Source organism: Dendrobates tinctorius, unplaced genomic scaffold (assembly GCF_039654945.1).
Source record: "Dendrobates tinctorius isolate UK_male_01 unplaced genomic scaffold, ASM3965494v1 ptg000155l, whole genome shotgun sequence".
NCBI lineage: Eukaryota > Metazoa > Chordata > Amphibia > Anura > Dendrobatidae > Dendrobates > Dendrobates tinctorius.
Window position 1 is genome coordinate 8,185,175 of NW_027361822.1, and position 23,311 is coordinate 8,208,485.

At 46.8% G+C, this 23,311-nt stretch overlaps 1 protein-coding gene across 1 annotated transcript in view; it reads right to left on the reverse strand.

Annotated features, from left to right (window-relative positions):
• Window positions 1-23,311, reverse strand: part of LOC141050965 (uncharacterized) — a 209,976-nt gene that overhangs the window by 71,225 nt on the left and 115,440 nt on the right. The window contains exon 7 of the mRNA XM_073547723.1: window positions 6,649-6,723. Within this exon, the coding sequence (XP_073403824.1) occupies window positions 6,649-6,723 (75 nt within the window). The remainder of the gene's footprint in view (window positions 1-6,648; window positions 6,724-23,311) is intronic.

The window sequence follows — 23,311 nt, forward strand, 5'->3', positions numbered from 1 at the left end:
CACTTCGGATGGAAGAAGTTGGAAGCATTGCTCCGAGAGAGGTTCTACTGGGCTGGTATGAGGAAAGCAATTGAGAGGTGGTGCCGGGAGTGTGGACAGTGTAACCTGCGCAGAAAGGATCGAGACAGCCAGAGAGCTCCCCTGCAGCCAATCATCACCAAACAGCCCCTCGAGTTGGTAGCCCTGGACCATGTGAAGCTGGTTCCAAGCCGTTCGGGCTACATCTACGCTCTTACCATTGTGGACCACTACTCAAGATTCCTGGTAGTTGTGCCTGTCAAAGATCAGACGACCAGGACAGCAGCCAGAGCATTCCAACAGCACTTCTGTAGACCACATGGGTATCCTGAGAGAGTGCTTACTGATCAAGGTCCAGCTTTCGAGGCAGAAGTGTTCCATGTATTCTGCAACTTGTATGGTTGTAAGAAGATCCGGACAACACCGTACCACCCACAGACCAATGGCATGTGCGAGAAGATGAACCAGGTAGTGATTGACCTCCTGAAGACTTTGCCCTTTGAGGAGAGGAATCTGTGGCCAGAGAAGTTGCCCGATCTGGTAGACCTCTACAACAATATTCCAGTGAACTCTACCAATTGTACTCCAGCATACCTGATGAGGGCAAGACCGGGTAGATTGCCGGTGGATCTGGACATGGGAGTCCTGACGCCTGAAGTAATGTCGCCAGATGCTGACTGGGACACGGAGAGGCAGCAGCAGTACAGGAGAGTTCAAGAATGTGTGGAGAAGAGTTTAGCCCAGGCAAGACAAAAGCAGGAGAAGCTGTACAATCAAAATGCACCTGCTGTTCCTTTGTCGCCGGGAGAGCAAGTCTTGAAAAGAAAGAGAAGATTACACAAGCTGGATGATCAAAGGGAGGCTGAACCTTATACCATTCTCCCCTCAAACTTTGATAATACGAAAGTTTGCCTTGTTAGTAAAGATGGAGGAGAGATCTCAGCAGCGGTATCCAGGGATCATTTGAAGTTGTGCCCTGACCAGTTGAAAGAAAGAGCGGAAGAATCAGATAACATCCAACCCATAGTGGAAGAAGCGAAGGTCAGCACAGTGCTTGGGGAATTCCCTGCGAATTGGACTAAAGTGAACGATGCCATAGTGGTACCAGTGCTGATATTTCCCCAAGTGGAAGCACAGGAAGAAGTGACTCAAGAGGATCCGGAAAATCAGGTAGCAGAAGCCACACCAGCAGTGGAGCCAGAGAACCCTCGCCCTGCCAGTGGTGAGCCTGTCGTGTCCTGGTGAGTCCAAGAGTTACTAGACAATCACGTATCCCTGTGCCATGTGGAACCCCCAGTAGTGTATCCAGTGCAGTACACACTACACCAGTAGAGTTACGCAGGTCTACCCGCATCACACAAGGTATACCACCCCTTAGATATTGTATATAGTAGAATAAATGTTGAAACTGTTGAAATGTAAATATGTAACTGTTTTTCAAGCTTTTGTGTCTACAGGTAACCTGTAAGAGTTCCCTTTTAACTTTTATGGACACTTAGCCACAGGACTTGTGTGTGGTCAAAAACTTTATTTGTATATAATTTACCATTTGCCCAGGAATGGACCATGGACATTGATGTTTGGACTTGTCATCATAGGACCATTTTTGGGAACACTTGGTTTTTGTAAATTTTTCCTTTTGAATCTTGTACAAAATATTATTGTTTAAGTATTTGTGTGTTATTCATGTTTTCTTTTGTTCAGCCCAGGAGTGCTGACTTTCACTAGGGGGGAATGTGGCGCCCCCAGGAGTATGGTCGCCACACTGGCTTTGCCTTCCTCCAGGGGAGGGTAATGCCAGGCTTGGAGGCAATGATGGGTCTCTCCAGCAGTTTACCTATACATGCAACACAGTTCCACTCCAGGCCAGCAGGGGGAACTCTGAACCAGGATTAAGGGGAGAAGTGCTCTCTGTGGGCCAAGAGGAAGGGGTGGTCAGTTAGTCTGCAGAGGGTGAAGTGTACAGGCGTGTAAGAAGAAGCTGGAGGTTGAGCTGCGGAAGGCGAGCTCCCTCAGCGTGAGAGCGCAAGAGCTGGAGCCTGGTCTCCACGGTTGTACGGATACTAACGGTCCTGTAACAGATACCAGAGGAGTAGGAGGCTGTAAATGCCCTGCTCCCATCTAAGACTTGAGGGCACAACAGCAGCTTGGATAGAGAGCCGGGACTCAGGAGAAAGGAGCCCCCGAGATAGGCTACAGCTGTCTGCCATGCAAGTAAGGTTCTTGGGAACATCTAACAGGAGGAACTCTAGAGTAACTAAGTACTGGAGTGCTTCACACTACAAGGCGCTAGGAAGGAGACTGCATAGCCCTTCTGCTGAGAGAGAATCCCTGAGTTGCTTCCAGGCTAACCTGCTCCATTACCATCTGTTATCCGGACCCTGGACTGCAGTTATCGACTAAAGGTACAGAAATTGCACCCCGCTGTGTCTTGTCTGCTTCCTACCCTTCCGGCACTGCTACATCCCTGTGCCAACGACCTGCATTGCCCTGGGACTGCAGCTCCACCTGTGGGGAGCCTTTACTTTCTTGCTGCACCCTACCATCAGTCCCAGCGGATCTGCATGCAGTGTCGGCTTAACACCTCTTTTGCCGAACACCACAGGTGGCGTCACAAACTATTATTCCTTTAACTACATTCCCTATTGCTTGGGGGCCCAGGGCCACGGACCGGGTCACTGCTGCCGCGACACATCCCCCTGACACCGGCCCAGTACCGAGTACCCCACAGCCCTGGGAGAGTGACCCACTGACAAGGGACAATTGAACGCTGCGCAGGGACAAAGAACTGGACATGGTTGCTGACTGTTGTGTCTGTGCAACTGCAGGTTGTGGACAGGAGGCATCAGTGCCATCTTCCTGGAGAGCAGATTGGGAAGGACATAACAGGGGAAGAGCCAGTTGTTTCACTATCAGAGACAAATTTTGTACCCAGGCGTTTCGCCCACCTACTGGGATACTGCGTATATGAACAGTATATGGCGTATGCTAACAGAGGTATTATGTCCAATTTCTCTTTATAAAAGGATGTGTGGTTAAGATTTTCAAACTAGCAGCATATATAGAGAGCATGTTTCATTACTCATTATTATTCTGTGTAAGGCTGAAACCTGAAGAATTGTGTAGTGCATATTAATGCATTCATGCTTCAAAATGTCCAGCTGCAGACCCAAAAATCAACATCAAGCTCCTAGATACACACTTAAAGAGACCGTTACTGATCCGAAGGTGACTGGATCCCATTCTAGCTTCCTGTCAAAATTTGGTCAGCGTGCTACAGTACTGAGGAACCTAGACAAGTGCGAGGATGTTGTGGGATGGATGGCAGACAAAGGCTCCAGTGTGTTGACAAGCAACGCCACGAAGTCTTCCACGCGGTCCAGTCTCAGTAGCCAAGAGGCTGGGCCTCTGAATCCGCAACCTGGTCCTCCTTCCTCCCACCATCAAGAGTCCCAAGAGACATGACCCCAATGCTGGCCACTCTGAGGAACTGTTTATGTTCCCTTGTAATTTGTCAGGTCTCTCAATGTGTACCATTAAAGAAGGTCATGAGGAGTTGTAGTACAGTGAGGTCCAAACATTTGAGCACCCACAGCCAGGAGAAAGCCACGTTGAGCAAAGTCATTTCATGTCTGAAGAGGTGGAGGATAATCATGGCGCACAGTTGCCATCAGGTCAGCCTAAATTCGTAACTCAGAAGGAGGATCAGATTGATTAATTGGAAGAGGACGTGGTCGATGATGAGTCCACTGATTGAACCTGGCACTGTTAGCGACCAGAGCTGTGCATAGAGGGATGGATCCATAGCACAAAAGCAGGCAAGAAGAGGAAGTGGATTGACCAGAGGGAGAACTCTGTCAACTGTTCGACAGAGCCCCCCCACTCGGCTAGATTATAGGCCAAGGGTGCATTGTTCCCCTGGTATGGCAGCTTTATTCTGAAATTCCTTCAGACAAAACAACTGTAAATTGCAGCATCTGCCAAACCAAGCTTAGAAGAGGCAAGAACACTGCCAACCTGATCACCAACCGGCATGCAAAAGCACATTGCAGCCAAGCATCCTAGTAGGTAGGCGGAATGCCTGGGTCCAAAATCCTTCCCCCGTGCTACATTCTTTCCAATCTGCTCTCCAGGAAGCAGGGGCTGATGCCTCCTGCCCACGACCTGCAGTTGCACAGACAAAATTAGTCAGCAACCACGTCCAGTTCATTGTCCCAGCGCAGCGTTCAGTTGTTGCTGACTCAGACATATAACAGAAAGCAGAAATATCCAGCCACCCACCCACAGACCAAAACACTAAATACCTACATTGCCAGATTGCCAACCCTGGAAATGTTGTAGTTTCAACTTGTGGGAACTGAGTCTTTCTGCGACCTAATGGTGGTGGCAGCCCCACGGTACTCGATTCTCAGGCAACACTATTTTTCCCGGTGTGCCGTCCCAGCGCTTCAAAAGCACGTGTTACACAATATCAGCCATGCTCTGGCCAACACAGTCACCGGGAAGTTCTACCTAACCACAGACACGTGGACAAGTTCTTGTGGACAGGGACCCTACATTTCCCTGATGGCACACTGGGTTAACCTGGTGAAAACTGGAACAGAGTCAGAGGCTGGGAGATCACACATCTTACCCATACCAAGAATAGCGGGTCCAACTTCCATCAGGGTTTCGGTCTCCTCGTATTCCAGTTCCTTTGACTCCTCCTCCTTAGCGAAACTAGCCTGCCCATCACTCCCCCAGCTGGGAGGTCTGTAGCACTGCCTTGGTGAAGTAGCAGCACGCTCTGCTGAAGCTCATTTGTATAGGCTATAAAGCCCACAACACAACCAAGCTGTTGAAATTGATAAAAGAACAGTCCAACCAGTGGCTCTCCGCACTCAAACTCCAACCATGTCTGCGTGTGTGCAATAATAGGCGTAACTTGGGGGTGGCTTTAAAGCTCGGCAAGCTGGTACACGGGTCCATGCATGGCTCATGTGCTGAACTTGGTTATACATCGATTTTTAACATACCTGACTTGCCAAACATACTTGCCAAGGTACGCAGTGTCAGCGCACATTTCCTAAAGTCATCCCAAGCTTTCGCCGGTATAGCTTCGTTGCAGCAGCGTTTTAATTTGGCACGTCACCGACTGATTGGTGACCTGCTCACACGCTGAAATTCAACCTTTCATATGTTGACAAGTGTGGCGACATCACATCCAATCTAAATTATCCAGACATATTATTTCAGTAGGCCCAGGGACATAAGCTAGAATGACTGCTGACCCTTATTGAATTATTGTTCACTGGCTGCATTTGTTGACTGACTGCTGATCACCTATTATATCTGTCCTTGTATTGCAGTCATAGTATTGCTCTACTATCTTTGGGAAACAAAGGCACAATGTTTGCATGTTTGTTAATATGTTGATGACCCATTCGTGCTCTGCAAAATGAAGGACAATCTATGCATGTTGTTTGAACACTTAAGCAGTGAAAGATGGCCTTCTCCCACCTTTCCCCAAGCCTGTAGTGGAATGACTGAATGAGAAGTTGCGACCTATAAAAAAGGAGGATCTGCCTATGTTCAAAGATTCTACATTACAGATGTCATGGTATCATCACTGCAACTGAAGAAATACAGAACAGCCCAATTGACCATCACTGAAACCTCAAAGACGTTTAGAGAATCCAGGTTGGCACAATCAAGTCACCACAATGGACTGTCACCTTCCTAAGCTTGTCGTTACCTCCTCTCTGTGCGTGCCACAGGTGGGATAGCCATACCCGGGAGCTCTAATGTAACAACTGCCATTATCCCTGCCAGTCAGGGGAAGAGTGAGACTCTAATGTGCACCATGTTGGGGTATTTTGCTAGGACTGTTCTGCATGCTATTGTATGTTGGTGGTTCAAAAAAATTATTGCCACACTGTTTTACCCTTACCCTGTGTTGTCTGAATAGTGTTTTGCTCATCAGGAGAAAGAGCGGGCATTCAGTGGTATGAGCCCTGGTCCACGTAGTCTTTCTAAAGACAGCGGGGCCAGCGGATGAGAAAACCCACTGACCCGTCTCTCCACAGCATGGCTTACTGAACAACAGAGGGTAGTGTCTGAATTCCAGCTTCTTAATGCCCGTCAGAGTAACACTCAGGGCCCACACATAACTGTCGAGTGGGTGTGGATCGCTGACACATGAGAGGTTCTTCAAAACTTTCAGTACTGCACCAAGATGGTGAGCGCCAATGACATTATCAGTGTAACCATCCAACTGCTCTATTAAAATGTTTGCTGCAGAATCTCAGAGAGGAAGCTTTAAATGCTGAGCAGATGGTTATGGAGCAAGATTTTACAATGGCTGATACCACACAGCCCAGCCTCACACAATATTCTTAGGCCACATTCGGTGATGAGGAACAGGCAGAGCAGGAGGAGGATGAGGAGGAACACACACCAACTGTAACTCAGGAAAGGTGGGGGGGTAAGTGTCCACCAACTGGGTCATTTTCAACCATCACATCAGCAAGGGCTATCTGTGGGTGTCACTAGTGTAAGTGAGTGTCAGGGCTGTAGTCATGGCCGCACACTTATTCATCTCTGTGCCCTGTCTTCCTCATACATGAAAATAATGTTCATTAATCAGCATACCTGTGTCTCCAGGTCCAGTTCCTTCAGGATCTTCCCTCTGCTGCAGGAGACCCTCTCCAGGTGGATTTGCAAGAACTGAAACACATTCCATATCAACTTTACAACTTTACTGACTTCAGGACACAGCACATCCAGTTCTGTTACAGCATTAACTTCATGTTTCAAGCAGTACATATCTTCCACTTTCCCTGTACTCCTCTCACTGTTGCACAGCACGTACCCGGGTTAGACCGTGACACACGGCCCCCTCAGCATCCTCCCTGTCCAGACTCACTTTCACTGGTGGTCCCCTTAGCTGTCTCGCCCCGGCTGTGAGAGAATGCACCCAGGATGAGATCTGCCACATGGTGAGTGACCTGCCCGTCCTTTCTGCTGTGTCCACAATTGACAAAGGCCCTGGATGAGCTGAAACATTTTGCTGTGATGTGGAATAAAGCAAATTAAATCAACACATTTGAGTGCTGAGATTTCCTCTTTTCTCACAATTAGAGCTGACACTGCTCTCACTGCTACAGTCTTCTTCCCACTGGCCCTGGATGGCTGGGCTTAAGCTTCAAACGTTACAGGGCCACTGTGTTGTCCCCAGGGCATTAGCCCCCTGGACAGTGAGGGGCTCTCTGGCCCCAACTGAGCTCCTGCAGTTCCCTAGCCCGACCGATTCAATACAGGAAATCCAGCAGCTTAGGCCTGTTTCACATTTCCGTTTGTTTCCATCAGTCAAAATCCGCCGTTTTTTTTGGCGGATCCGTTTTTTTCCCATTGACTTGCATTAGCGGCGGATTTTGATGGATGGTCATCCATTGGATCCATTTTTTGACGGATCCGTCAAAATTTTGGCGTCCGCTGACTTGAGTGGACGGACAATGAAACTTTTTTTGTCTGCATGGATCCGCATTTTTACACTGAGCATGCCCGCAAGAATTTCCTTGCCAGAAATTTAACCCTAAATCCCGTTCTGGCAGCAGAAGAAATTCTCTCTCTCTCGGCTGCGGTTCCTTTAAATTTCCGACTTCAGCGGATCCGTCAAAACAACGGTCCAGTGGCATACGTTGTGTCACAACGGAAATGGATCCGTCTTTTGCATTATTTCACGGATTGCAACTGACTAAAAAAACGGAAGTGTGAAAGAGGCCTTAACTTACAGCAAGCCCCTCCTAAGCAAAACATGTCCTGACTTGTCTATTAATCTAAGAACTCTGTGTACTGAAATGCCGAACACCTTGTGGCCAAATGAAGGTACTACGCTCTCCCTATAAACCACAGTGCACAACCTATGTACATGGCAGCAACAAGATATAAGACAGTATACATAAAGACATAGCAAAACATATATACATATTATAGATTTAACTTCTAAGGGAATACACCAGTAGGTGTAGCAATACCCTTCATATGAGTGGTAATACACCATAAGTGTTGCAGTACCATAACAACATTTTTGTCATACCCTTACACTATGATGATAAGGGAAAAGTTAACCAAGATGGTGAAGGACTACTTAGTACTTAAGTGACCATACCAGCATCCTTCCTAACTCTTAAGTGCCCTTTAGCTATTGGTTGTCCAACCTACACACTTGGCCCAACCTCTCCTTGTACGCCTTGGAGGTGCCGCCATGCCCTGCCACAAGCGTATTGTCTGAGCGGGTTTTTAGTTCAGCTGATGCAATAATGGATGGGTGCACACAGATGGCAACAGCAAATGCAGACAAGCTGACTTCAAAAATTGAACAAGGGCATGATTTCCTCCGACTTTGTAAGCAGCAATATAATGTAAATGCAGCTCGAATGTTTTTTTTTGGAAGCTGTCTTAATGTCCATCCCTTACCATCCAAACCCATTTTGTTCAAGAAATCTCCTCGCCCTGGTTTTGCAACAAGTACTTAGTTGTCATGTATGTATACCACACATGGGTAATATTTTGTACTTTGTGAAAACGTTGCACATTGTGTAACGGTGAAACTTGTATTCCCTATATATACCTCTTGTAATAACTGCAAAGAGTATTGTGATGTCCCCATCAAGGCGTCTTTCAACTGGTCTGATACAGACCCCTTCTGTAATTTTTGGAAAAAACTTTGCACATTGTGAAACTTGTACTCGCTATCGTTTGCCTTACTGACACACTAAAACAGCTGAGTTATGAAAATTATTGCCAAAGCTAAATTGTAACATTTGATTATCTCTGCCCGGATTGTGCCAGTCGCACAACTGCTAGATAAAGATATGCTTGTTCTGTCCCCGCATGAGGTGAATGAAGATGTGGCTGGGGAATAGGGGCTGGGAGAGGTCCTACCTTCGTTTCCTTAATGCTGTGCAGACAGGACCATGTTGCTCAGTGTCGAGAGAGATGATGCACACCAGGGATTGTACAGTCCAGACTTAATTGGAAATCTGGACATACAGCATATGATTGGTAATACAATAAGTTCTCCAGATATGCAGAGTGTTAAAGTGATACAGCAAAGTGGTCGAAAAACTGATGCCTTTTGCAGCTGGGTACAAGCAAGTCTCTCCCAGAGAAAGTGAAACTAACAATGGCTGCTAGAAGGAAGAGAAGAGCTGAACTTTGAACCGGAAGTGGAAGGCATGCATGAGGATTAATTAGCTGCAGGCTGCCATACAGAAAAAAACCAGCAGGTGGCAGCAGAGTAAATGCAAGACAATTATACACAGAATGGAAATAATCTATAGAAACATAACTTAGACGGAACAGCACACTCCCCGTCTGAAATTCCGTAAGGGATTTCACTATTTTTTTTTTTAAATAAAATTCAATGACCTAAAAAACAAACACAAATACGCATGCAATGCAATAACAACTTTGAAACGAGGTAGATGACAGACAGTTCCTGAGACAATCCAAAGATACCCATCTTTGGATCGGAGAAGCCACACTAGGCCAAACTATCTCCGACCCAACAGTAATCCGATGAACGAAGTACTAGGGCAGTGTTCTGTACATGGTTCATCCTACCAGAATGTCCTCAACTGGTAGTATCAATACGAGCTTGTGGATTGGCCTTTGAAATGTCTTAGGCTCGCCTTTCCTAAGGACCTTCAGCTCCACCTTCAGGACCTTACCGTCTTGACTAGACAAAGTCTTTGGAACGATTCCAGTAGGCCAGTCAATCCTTTGAACTTCTTGTTCCTTCATTAGCACCACGTCTCCTTCTTTCAAGTTTGGTTTATTCTATTGCCATTTTCTTCTTCCTTGGAGATACTCCTTTCTCCACCGGTTCCAGAAGTAATCAGCGAGGTACTGCACACGTTTCCACCATTTCTGGTAGGTGTTTGCGTGAGTAAACTCTCCACTGACTGTTAGTGGGTTCCCGGTCTTTTGGGTGAGAAGAGAAGACTAGCTGGCGCAAGAATGGTCGGCATTTTGGGATCCATTGACACTGGGACAAGTGGTCTTGAGTTGATGATGGCAGAAACTTCGGCCAGAAGAGTAACCAAGGTCTCATGCGTAAGCCTTGAAGAGTTTATGCCCATAAACAGAGTTAAGGATGTTGCGTGAGATCCCAATCATCCTTTCCCAGGAACCTCTCATGTGAGAACTATGCGGAGGATTGAAGATCCAGGTGCAACCTCTTTCTGCCTGTTGTTCCTGAAGTGGCTTGATGTTGATATCCAGATCTCGACATGCACCGATGAAGTTGCTTCCGCGGTCGGACCTTAACTGTTTCACCAGTCCTCTGATCGCTAGAAAACGCCGGAGAGCGTTGATCAGGCTGGATGTGTCCATAGACTCTATTACCTCTATGTGGACGGCACGGACACTCATGCAATTGAATAGTACAGCCCAACCTTTGCTGTTGGCATACCCACCTCGAGTTTTGCATGCAGATATCATCCATGGCCCAAAGACATCTAGGCCAACGTAGTTAAAAGACAGTTCGGCACTCAGTCTGTCAGGGGGCAGGTCAGCCATTTGTTGATGCACCTGTTTCCCCTTGGTTTGCGACATTGCACACAGCGATGTAGTGATCCTGCTACACGTCTTTTCATAACTATGATCTAAAGTCCTGCAGACCGTAACTTGCCTTCTGTGATCTTCCTGCCTTGGTGTTCGTTGTTTTCATGAAAGTGCCGGATCAGTATATCAGTGATATGGTGTTTACTGGGAATGATGAAGGATGTTGCTCTGAAACCACAATCTTGGCTAGATCTAAATGACCACCGACTCTCAGCAACCCGAAGCTGTCCATTACTGAATTCAAATGGGTAATGGGGCTTTTCAGAGGGATCTGCTGTTTGTGGTATAGGCATTCCCATTCAGTACTGAATACGCTCTGCTGGATGTAAAGTATTATAAGGGATTCACAGTGAGAAATGTCCTCGGCAGAGAGTGGTTTAGTGGTTTATGGCAGATGTGTCAGCTGAGACAGTCTTTGTCTCCACGTGAGTTGTGATAAGATCTCGCAATATGGACTAACCTTGCTACAATCTTGACAAGTTTCATCCAATTGGAGAAGCGTTCGAAGTGCTGGCAACAGAGGCTGGAGGTTGGTTTAGTGCTCGTGGCCAAAGCATGGACCTCGGAGCGGACTTCTGTATCAGCGTCCGGATCCTGGATGCTGAAGACTTCCTGGACACGTTCACTTCCCTTCTGTTCCAATAGAAACTTAGGATCTGAAAGCCAAGAAGAGTTAGCAAAGGACCTTATAGACATAGGTCTAGTAGCATGGTCATCTGGATTAAGTTCAGATGGGATATAGTGCCATTGTTCAGGCTTGGAAGACCTCCTTATTCTCTCGATGCGGTTACTGATGTACACGTAGAAGCGCCTTGTTTGGTTGTAGATATTACCTAAGATGACCTTACTGTCGCTGTAGTATTGTATGTCGTCTATATTGGTGTCCAGCTCATGCTGTATAAAGTCTGCGAGTTCTACTACAAGCACGGTCCCACAGAATTCAAGCCCGGGAATAGTGTGGTCAGGCTTGGGAACCAACTTAGCCTTGCCGAAGACGAACCCAGCGTGATCTTGATTGTCGGCTCCCTTCACCTTCAAGTAGGCGACAGCTGCAATGGCTTCTGTAGATGAGTCTGAGAGCACAGGGAGTTCCATCCTAGTGCTAGCAGCGAGTGAGGTTCTGGCATAGCATCTCGGTATGTGGATCTCATCCAAGGCACACAAGGACTGCTTCCAGGTTTCCCATTTTGGTTCCTTATCAGGAGGGAGTGGGGCATCCCAGTCCTTGACGGTTTCGGAAAGCTGTCTCAGAAGGGATTTACCTTGTATGGTAATTGGTGCTACGAATCCCAATGGGTTGTATAAGCTATTAATATTAACCACTGACAGGACACCACATTTAGTGAATGGTTTGTCTGCACATGTGATTTGGAAACTGATGGTGTCCACTGACAGGTTCCACCTCAAGCCTAGGCTTCTCTGCACAGGCAGAGTCTGGTCCCAGGTCTAGGTCCTTGAATCCTTGTGCAAGGTCACTTGACTCAAAGGCTCTCATGACAGCCGGGCTGTTTGAAGCAATTTTGTGCAATCTAAACTTAGCTTGGTACATCATACCTTGGGTCCTCTTGAGTAGGTCGATCGCGCTTCTTCTGTGGGTAGAGATTTTAGTCCTTCACGTCATCCACGTAGAAGTCTTTCTCTACAAAGTCTCTAGCGCCTGTTCCATATTGGAACTCTCCTTGTGCGGTTCTTCGCAGGCCATAGGTTGCCACTGTGGGGGAAGGGCTGTTTCCAAATACGTGCACCGTCATGCGATACTCCACCATCTCTTTGCTGGGGTCAGTGTCCTTGTACCACAAGAACCTGAGGGATTTCCTATGGTCCTCTCTGACTATGAAACAGTGGAACATCTGTTCAATGTCGGCGGTGATGGCAATGGGCTCTTTCTGGAACCTCATCAACACTCCTACTAGGTTGCTCATAAGATTAGGACCCGTGAGGAGGACATCATTGAGTGACACGCCTTGATGTTTGGCAATTGAATCAAAGACAACTCTAATTTAGTTAGGTTTCCGCGGGTGATATACTCCGAATGAGGGTAGGTACCAGCACTCCTCATTTTCCTTTAAGGGAGGCGCTGGCTCCACATGGTTATTATGGAATATCTTGCCCATAAAGGTGACAATGTGTTCTTTCATCTCCGGTTTGTTGCTAAGTGTGCGCTGAAGAGAGTTGAATCTGGACAAGGCTTGTTCACGATTGTTCGGGAGTCTTACCCTGGTAGCTCGGAAGGGTAGGGGAAAACTGATCTTCCCAAGTCATCTGCATAGGCAGAAGGAATGACATCAGGCAGATGTACGGGATCTGGTGGCTTCTTTTTCACCTCATAGTGATGAGGGCATGGTTTGCAGAAAGTAGTTTTCCGTCTTGGCGTACGTAGGTCTTAAAGGAATCGACTCTTGTTCGGTCCAAGCACACATTTCCTATGATTACCCATCCCAAGTCGAGTCTCTGTGTAGAGGGCATAGTCAGGACCATTACACTGTTGGCGGACCTTATGCATCCTTAAATTGTCTCTGCCAAGCAGAAGTAGGATTTCAGCATCTGTGTCCATAGATGGGATAACGCTGACTAGGTGCCTTAGGTGTGCTTGGTGGAACGCAGCTTCTGGGTAGGAACCTCATCCCTTTGGCTGGTTATCTGATCGCATTCGATTAGTGTAGGTAGGGGTATTTCTACTCCTCCATTGACAGGAGAAGCAATGAAACCTCGTATCCTCCTGCCGCTAGTCTCTATGCGGCCCGAGCAAGTATTCAGAGTATAGGACATTGCTGGTCCTTAATTCTAAAGGCTTCAAAAGAACTTAGGTCCAGCTAGGGATCGATTGCTCTGATCATCAATGATGGCATACATTTGTACTGCCTTCTCTGGTTGCCCTTCTGGATAAACTTTGATTAGGCATATCATGGCACAGCATTTATCACTTTGGCTCTCCCTGCATACCTCTGCGCATGAGCAGGAGACAGCCGTGGTAGAGTTGGCATTATTCTGTGGCTCCCCGCCATGGCTTGTAGCTAGACTAGAGGTAACTGCGACTGCTGGTGGCTAATGTTGGATGCAAAGCTGATGCGTGTTTGTCACTATGACACTCTTCACACTTAATGGCAGATTTGCAGTCCTTGGCACGTGTTCTAATGAGGCGTGGCACTTGAAACATACTCCAACTTCACTGAGGATTTTCTTGCATTCCTGCAAGGTTTTGGACCTGAAGCCTCTACATTTATTCAACGAGTGTGGTATTTTGTGAATGGGACACTCACGATTGAAAGGCTTATCTCTCGAAGGAATAGTGTACTGTTTATCGGCAATTACTGCAGGTGATGGCAGGTTAGTCTTTCTGATGCTTACACTATTTCTCAAGTTCTTGTGTCTATGTGTGACACTTTCATACCTTGATGACGGTGTTGCTGGAGCTGTAGTGTAAGACTCCAGGAAGTCTAGGCTAGGGTCGTTTCTCATTTGGGCCTGTTCGTCGATGAACTTGCAGAACAAATTGAACTGAGGAAAGGTGACATCATGTGACCTTTTGTACCAGGAGACGCACACTGCCCACTTCTCTTGCAGACTATGTGGCAGCTTCGAGACGATTGGGTTCAGTCCATGGGCGGTGTCCAGGTAGCACAATCCAGACAGACAAGGGTCTCTTTTTGCAAGTTCCAGCTCCATAAACAGATTGCTTAAGTTCAGAAGCTTGTGGACTTCCTTAAGGTTGATCCTTGGAATGCTCTGCAGTCTCTTGAATAGGGACTTTTCTATGGCTTCAGCGCTGCCATAGGTTCTTTCGAGTCTCAGCCAGGCAGCAGCGAGACTTGCTTCAGCTTGCCCCATGTAGATGATCCGAAGACTCTTGATACAGTTTGTGGAGTCAGGACCAAACCATTTATCCATGAGGTCGAGCTCCTGTTCCACGGTCAGCAATGGCAGCCTTGAAGGTTGCTTTCCAGGCTCTGTAGTTCTCTGCACAGTCGTCAAACTTTGAGAGGTTGGTGCCGATTGGCTCTTTGCTCACCATAAACCTGGCAAACTAAGACATGTCTGATCCTTCACTCCTTGCCACCGTGTTAGCTTGTGGTGCCCCTCGGGCGTATAAACTGTGTGGCATGGAAGTGTGACTTGTTCCCGGGTAGAATGATGTTGCTGCAGGGTTGAGCTGTGGTTTAACCTCTGGAGATTTTGATGACTGTGGCTTCAACGGTGGAGATGGACTGGAGTGCATCTTGTGATTATTGCTGCTCCTGAGGGGACACATTATGGTGTTGGTCTTGGGTTTCTGCAGATGCTATGGGTAACCTATGGCGTCTTGCACAGCAGCGTTCCTTTTTCTGTTTGTGGAATCTGCTTTGCTTAACTCTGATGAGGCTTCATCAATATTAGAGTCTTTTAGTAAGGCAACATACCTTGCAAACAGTCTCTTGTATCTTCCGTTGGCAGTGTCTAGCAGTTTTATAGTGTCCTGTAGACTTGCTGAATCATTTTTGTGGCGTTCGATGCTTTGATTTTTTTTACATTGCCTTTACGAGACACACCAACAGCAGACTCAAGGAAATTACTGGTAAATAGTGATGTTTCCATAGCTCAACAGGTTTTGCGCCAGTCGCACAACTGCTAGATAAATATTAGATATTTAAGCAAATAGACACAGAATATTATTTAGCAATTAGCTTTTATAATGAATGTTAATATATGCTGGCACTGAGTGAGGAATATTATTTTGCGGTTAAAATATAATTTATATTAGGAATATTATGCAGCTAAAAAAAATGGTTTTGTATATGCTGGTACTACCTAATATTATTTGCCTCTAAATAGCAGATTTGAATATTTTGGTAGTGGATGAAACACTCCCAATTTCCCCCTAACCCCACAGTCTGCTCCTAAGGCCAGAGTCACACTAGACAGAAATACGGACGAGTGCTATGCGAGAGAAAGAAAAAAAGCAAAAAAAAAAAAATCGCATAGCACTCGGACTAGTGTTAATTTAAGGGACAGCTCCCATCATCCTTTTATTCTCACCCGTATTGTACGAGCAGAGGAAACTGCAGCATGCAGCGATTTGCACCATATTGCAGCCGAGACTCGCCAATGCAAGTCTATGGATGCAAGAAAAAAAACAGATTACACACGGACCATGCATGTGACTTGCGAGAAATACACTCCGGTGTCCTTTAGAAAAGCCGGGAAGTAAGTTTGCTATTTTGTAAAATCACACTGACAGGTTAAAATAGAATACAGGGAGGGCCATTTATATGGATACACCTAAATAAAATGGGAATGGTTGGTGACATCAACTTCCTGTTTGTGGCACATTGGTATATGGGAGGGGGGAAACTTTTCAAGATGGGTGGTGACCATGGCGGCCATTTTGAAGTCGGCCATTTGGGATCCAACTTTATTTTTTCCAATGGGAAGAGGGTCATGTGACACATCAAACTTATTGAGAATTTCACAATAAAAACAATGGTGTGCTTAGTTTTAACATTACTTTATTCTTTCATTAGTTATTTACAAGTTTATGAAGACTTATAAAATGTGTTCTAAGTGCTGCTCATTGTGTTGGATTGTCAATGCAACCCTCTTCTCCCACTCTTGACACACTGATAGCAACACTGCAGAAGAAATGCTAGCACAGGCTTCCAGTATCCATTGTTTCAGGTGCTGCACATGACTACCGCTGACATCACTGAGGCTGCGCTGACTACCCGCTTGACCTGCAGTGATTTGACAGCGTGGGAAAATGTTCAGAAACTTTCCCACGCTAATCAATTCATTTCTGGTCAGGCGGGAAGACTGCGCAGACATCTTTTCCTTCATTCCTGCATGGTTTATAGCTGGACCGGTCACATTAGCACCGGTCCCGGTTGTAAATTATTTAACCCCTTCAGTTGGATTGCAGCATGGGACTTGACTGTATGGCGGACAGGTATGGGATATTCTTGGTTTTTTATTTTGGATTTTTTACTGGAGAATGATGGCTTTGATTGGATTGGGAGTTAAATTAAGATGGAAAAAATGTGTGTTTATTTATTTCATTAAAAGTCTATTTTATGTGTGTGTTTCTTTTTAACCCTATCAGACTAGTGGATTAATAATAGATTGGTGTCTTATTGACACCTCTCCATTATTAATCAGGCTTAATGCCACCTTACAATAGCAAGGTAACATTAACCCCTTATTACCCCATATGCCACCCACTACAGGGCAATGGAGAGGGTAAGTGCAAGAATTGCTGGGGGCAGACTGTATTAGCCAGGGGGGGCCAAAAACAATGGTCCCTCTCTAGGCTATTAATTTCTGAACTCAGTCACCGGCTTGCCCTCTCTGGTGGAGAAAATTGCGCGGGAGCAAGTTTTTTTTCCATAATTTAATCTTTTAATTTAACACCTACTGCTCCAAAACTTTATACACGCACACTACCAATATTATTAGTGAGAGACACATATAAATTAATGGATATGCAATGGTTCACTGTATGTAAACCATGTCTCATATCCTGTCGGGTTCTGTAATGATTTTACAATTGAATTATCGGCTATTCTGCCATCTACCTGTGTATGAAAATTATATATATATATATATATATATATATATATATATATATATATATACACACATATACATATACATATTTTAGGGATCCTACTCGCTCAGGTGCAGCGGGAGACATACCTCCCCCCTCTGCCTAAAGCCGTGGGGCTTGGCACTTTCACCTGCCAGGCAAGGGATTCTTGAGAGGGCATCGGTATTCCCATGTAGTTTCCCGGCCCTATGCTCTACATGGAAGTTGAGGTCTTGTAGGGCTAAGAACCAGCGGGTGACCTTAGCATTCTTACCCTTTGTTTCTCTCATCCATCTGAGTGGGGCATGGTCGGATATTAATCTAAACTTCCGTCCCACCAGGTAGTACCATAATGTATCCACTGCCCATTTTATGGCCAAACACTCCTTCTCTACAACTGAGTTATTTTTCTCACAAGAAGACAACTTCCTACTCAAGTAGAGAACAAGATGCTCCTCCCCACATATCTCTTGGGAAAGGACTGCTCCTACCCCGACATCTGAGGCATCTGTCTGGAGGACAAATTCACGTTTAAAGTTTGGGGCCACCAGAACGGGTTGCTTACATAGAGCTCCTTTCATTTCTTGGAAGGCTGACTCTGCCTCTTCAGACCATCTGACCATCATTGACTTTATCCCCTTAAGCAGATCAGATAGAGGTGCAGCCATTGTGGCAAAGTTTGGGATGAGCCTCCTGTAATATCCCAAGATACCCAGGAAGGCTTTAACTTGCTTCTTTGACAGAGGCCTCGGCCATGTTTGAATTGCCTCTACTTATATATCCAAGGTACTTGGCTTCTTCTTTACCCAAGGCACACATCTTTGGGTTTATTCTAAACCCCGCCCTCTTAGCGCATCAAACACTGCTTGGACCTTTTCCAGGTGAGTCTCCCAGTCCAGGGTAAAGATGACGATATCATCCAGGTACGCGGCAGCGTATAGCTTATGAGGCGCAAGGCTTCTGTCCATAGCCCTCTGGAAGGTTGCCGGAGCTCCCTGCAGGTCAAACGGCATCCGGACATACTGGAAGCACCCGTCGGGTGTAGAAAATGCCGTCTTCTCCCTGGCTTCCTGTGCCATGGGGATCTGCCAATATCCCTTTGTCAGATTCAAGGTGGTTATGTACCTGGCAGGTCCAAGTCTCTCGATGAGCTCATCAACGCGTGGCATGGGATAAGCGGCAAACTTGGAGACCTCATTCAGCTTCCGGTAATCATTGCAGAACCTCCATTCACCATAAGGTTTTGGGACCAGGACAATCGGGCTCGACCAGCTGCTCTTGGATTCCTCAATGACCCTGAGCTTCCTCATACACTGCACCTCCTTGGAGATTACCTCTCATCGGGCCTCAGGAATATGATACGGTTTCACGTTCACCCACACATGTGGCTCGGTCAAAGCTACGTGCTCCACAAACTTCATGCACCCCGGCAACTCTGAAAACAGGTCCCTGTTTTTCTGAAGTAACTCCCGGCACTGCTGTTTCTGGGCCTTCGAAAGCATCTCTGCTATGGTAAACGCTCCAACCTCCCCTTCTATGTTGCCTACCAAGCACGGAGTTACCGCTGGCTCTCTATCTTGCCACGGCTTGATGAAGTTGACATGGTAAACCTGGTATGGCTTCCATCTTCTGGGTTGGTGGATCTTGTAGTTTACGTCTCCCAGGTTCTCCACCACCTCATACAGCCCTTGCCACTTGGCCAAGAACTTACTCTCCACCGTCGGGATTAGCACGAGAACTTGGTCTCCTGGATTGAACTGCCTCACTCTTGCTGACCGGTTGTAGACCCTGGCCTGAGCCTCTTGTGCCTGGCGGAGATGTTCTATAGCACTGCGCATCACCTTCGCAACTCTCTGCTGCATCAGTGCCACATGCTCAATGACGCTTCTGTGGGGTGTGACTTCGGCTTCCCAGGTTTCCTTGGATATATCTAGGAGACCTTGCGGATGTCGGCCGTACAGAAGCTCGAAGGACGAGAACCCTGTGGAGACCTGGGGGACTTCATGGATAGAAAACAGCAGATACGGTAAGAGACAATCCCAGTCTCTACCATCTTTCTCGATGACTTTTCTTAGCATGCTCTTCAGTGTCTTGTTGAGAGGTTTAACAAGGCCATCTGACTGCGGATGGTACACTGAAGTCCTCAACTGGGAGATTTGCAGGACTCTGCACAATTCCCTCATCACCTTGCTCATAAAAAGGTGTCCCCTGGTCGGTCAGGATCTCCTTCGGCAAACCCGTCTGGGAAAACAAATGGACCAGCTCGAGGGCTATAGTCTTCGCGGAGGAATTTCTCAGGGGAATTGCTTCAAGATAGCGGGTGGCATAGTCCAGGATGACTAACATATACTGATGGCCCCTAGCTGATTTAACTAAGGCACCGACCAAGTCCATTGCAATTTTCTCAAATGGCACCTCAATAATGGGCCGTGGCACAAGTGGGTTCCGAAAATGAGATGTGGGGGCAGTTAACTGACATGTCGGGCAGGACCTGCAATAGGTTGCTATTTCCTGGTGACACCCAGGCCAATAGAACCTCTGTACCTCTCCATTCCTGCATTTTTTCCACCCCCAGGTGTCCCTCCAAGATGTGTGAATGGGCCATGTCCAACACTTTCCATCTATAGGGGCCTGGTACTATTAACTGCTCTACCACCTCATCCCTTATTTTCGTGACCCGGTATAACAACTCCCCACTCATCATAAAATAAGGAAACCTGGTGTCCGCTACCGTCTCTTGTGCAACCCCGTTAATGACTGTGACATTGTTGAAGGCTTCTCTCAGTGTTGGGTCCCTATGTTGAGCAGTCCCGAAATTCTCACCGGCCACCCCTAACTCCAGAATGTCAGATACTGGGGACCCTTCCTCCTCATCCCCAACAAGGACACATAAAGGAAACCCTTCTACCTCTGATGGTGGCAATACCTTATTAGGGTTCATTGGTTCCCTGCTCTGGCTAGCAATCTCAGAACCCTTATCCCACAGATCCCAAAATAGACAAAAATCCCAGCCTATATAGGATGCAACAAGTCCCAAATGACGCCAACTTCATGGGACTCGGTGCAATGCGCCGTTTCAATGTTCACCCTGGCCATAGGGTAGTCTTTTGCATCGCCATGTATGCAGCGAATGCCAACCCTTTTACCCGGGAGTAGGTTGAGAGGAAAACTGGTCTTTACAAGGATCACCAAGCTCCCGGAGTCCAGAAGCGCTATTGCTGCTTGACCGTTCACCTTCATGGGACAGGCCTGAGGCCCCTCGTTGGGTGGAGAGTTCACACTGCAGGCTGGGTATGCATAGTATGAACTACAGTGTCCCATGCTTCCGTCCATCCACTCGGTGGTCTGGGGACAACTGGCAGCTATATGTCCTGGCCCATGGCACTTCCAGCAAATAATATCACCCGTGGGGACCTTGGGCACCGCCTCCCACGCCCCTTTTGACCTTGAACATGCCACCCCTTTTTGGGACTCTGCCCCCTGCTGGGACCCCCAATACAGAATGGGCTGCTTCCCAAAGGAACCTTCCATCCCCTGGTATCTCTCGACCAGCCCAACCAGTTCATCGGCATTTTGGGGATCACCCTGGGCAACCCAAGTCTGTAGGGGTCTCGGCAAAGAATGCACAAACCGGTCCATCACCACTCGCTCTACCATCTGCACAGGCGTAGAAGACTCGGGCTGCAGCCATTTCTGGACCAGGTGCAACAGGTCGAACATTTGGGAGCAACGTGGTTTGTCCCGGTGATAAGCCCAGCGGTGAACTCACTGTGCCTTGACAGTCATTGTCACCCCCAAACGTGCGAGAATCTTGGCTTTTAGTTTGGGACACTCCTTTGCATCTTGCAAAGTCAAATCATAGTACGGCTTCTGGGGCTCCCCCGTCAGGTATGGGGCCAGTACCTCTGCCCACTGCTCTGGCTGAAGTTTTTCCCTCTCAGCCACCCTCTAAAACACTGTCAGGAAGGCCTCAACATCATCCTCAGGGGTTGTTTTTTGCAATGCGCGTCTTACCGCCTTCCTGACATGGGTATCATCAGCCAGACCTGGAGTTGGGGCACTCGTCCTGCCCTCCTGGATGGTGGTTGCCAGAATCTGCATCTACTGCCGTTGCTCCTGCTGTCTCTGCTGGATCTGCTGTCACAACAGCCTGTTGGTCTCTTGTTGCTGTGGCTAGGCCCTGGACCAGGCGTTTCAGCAGGTCCTCCATTATTCCCGGTAGAGCTTGCTGCCTTGCTGCAAACTTTACCCAAGACATGCAACAACTGTCTCAAGTCTCTGCTGGATCGCTGCCCACATTCTCCACCAATTGTAGGGATCCTACTAGCCAGGTGCAGCGGGAGACACAGTCAGGAGGCAGGTTCCTTTACAGTTCATGTGGTTTATTACATCATAAACCCATCAGGCAGCAAGTAACAAAGAAAATAGCCTTTAGCTTAGGCACAAGCAAACAGAAATGTCCGTTAACTCAGGCTCAGACCTGGAGCTTCAGTACACATGGTAGGCTTAGTCCTCCCCACCTACAGCTGCCTGGTTCTGGAGCAGGCCACATTATAAGGGTGTAGCCACACCCACAAACCCAGCAGCTGATTGGTCACGTGACTGACCTCACCACAGGTCCTTGCAAAACAATAATACAGCAATATCTGTAATGCCTTACATTACGGAGACAAGCCATCTCTGAGACACATATCTCCCATTGATTATACAACCCTTAGCCACGCCACAATATATGTATGTGTATGTATGTATGTATGTATGTATGTATGTATGTATATATATATATATATATATATATATATATATATATACACACACACACACACACACACACACGTCTCACTGACTAAATAGACTGTACACTGTATATATGTTTTCACGAATATTTGAGGCCATGCATCCATTATATGTCCATTTTTTAAAATCTCGCCATACGGATGCCATATGGATGTCACACGGATGTTTTGATGCGAGAAAATCGCATCCTTGCATTGCAAATGGATGACATACGGATCACTGTTCAGGGAACGTTTCTGCAATTCTCATACGTAGAAAACGGACCGTATTTTTATACGTTTATGGCATGTGCACACATTGCGGATTCTGCTGCGGATCTGCAGTGGATTTGGCCCTGCAGATCCGCAGCAGATCTGCAGGCATTATACAGTACAATGCAAATCAAATCAATGGGATTTAAAAACCTCAGTGCACATACTGTGGATTTTTCCGCGCAGATTTGCTGCGGTTTAAAATCCGCAGCATGTCAATTCTTTCTGCAGATTCCGCAGCGGTTTGACACCTGTTCCATTGTCCAAAAATCAAACCGCAGTGGAAAACCGCAGGGAAATCCGCAGGTAAGCCGCAAGTCACTTTACCTGCGGTTTTACCTGCAAATCTGCGTGGAAAAATCCGCAGATTGTGCACTCACCCCAAGTGTGACTTCAGCCTAATACTAACTATATGACACAGTGGAAATTAACATATCTGCAACATGTACTTGCCTTTCACTCTCCCTCCTATTAAATCTCTCCCTATGCTATCCCCACCTAAGAACTAATCTTCACAATCTTCAGCTCTGAAAAGAACTTTTTGGAATAAATAACGCGCCTTATACACTCCCTATCACTCTCCCTACACTCACACTATGCTCTCCCTATGCTGTTTCCGGCTGCAATGTGCGCAAGATTGTGCCGGCAGCCTTTAAATAGTCCCCATGGCGCTGGAAGGCCAGTCAATCACAGTAATTCCACACTAAAGAGGTCGCCGGCATTACTGTGATTGGCAAGCCAGCCCAGAATGTTCATTGGCAGCAAATAAAGCGCCAAACACGCCAGGTGGCACAGTCGAATATACAGAGACGAATAGCTAATCACTATTTGTGCGAGTAACGAATAGTGCTGAATGTATTCGCTCATCTCTAGTGTCCAATAAACACGATCATCCAGTCAGTCCTAGTTTTCCCAACATAATTATTAATAATTTGCAAAGTGATTACTTTCTTGGGAAAAATATTTTCTTCCTCTTGGTTTTCCAACAGTTGCAAGTCTGACATTAAAGTGCCTTTTTCCTTTACTACATCTTTCATCTGGATCTCAGTCAAATACAGTTTGCTTCAAAGTTTTGGAGTGA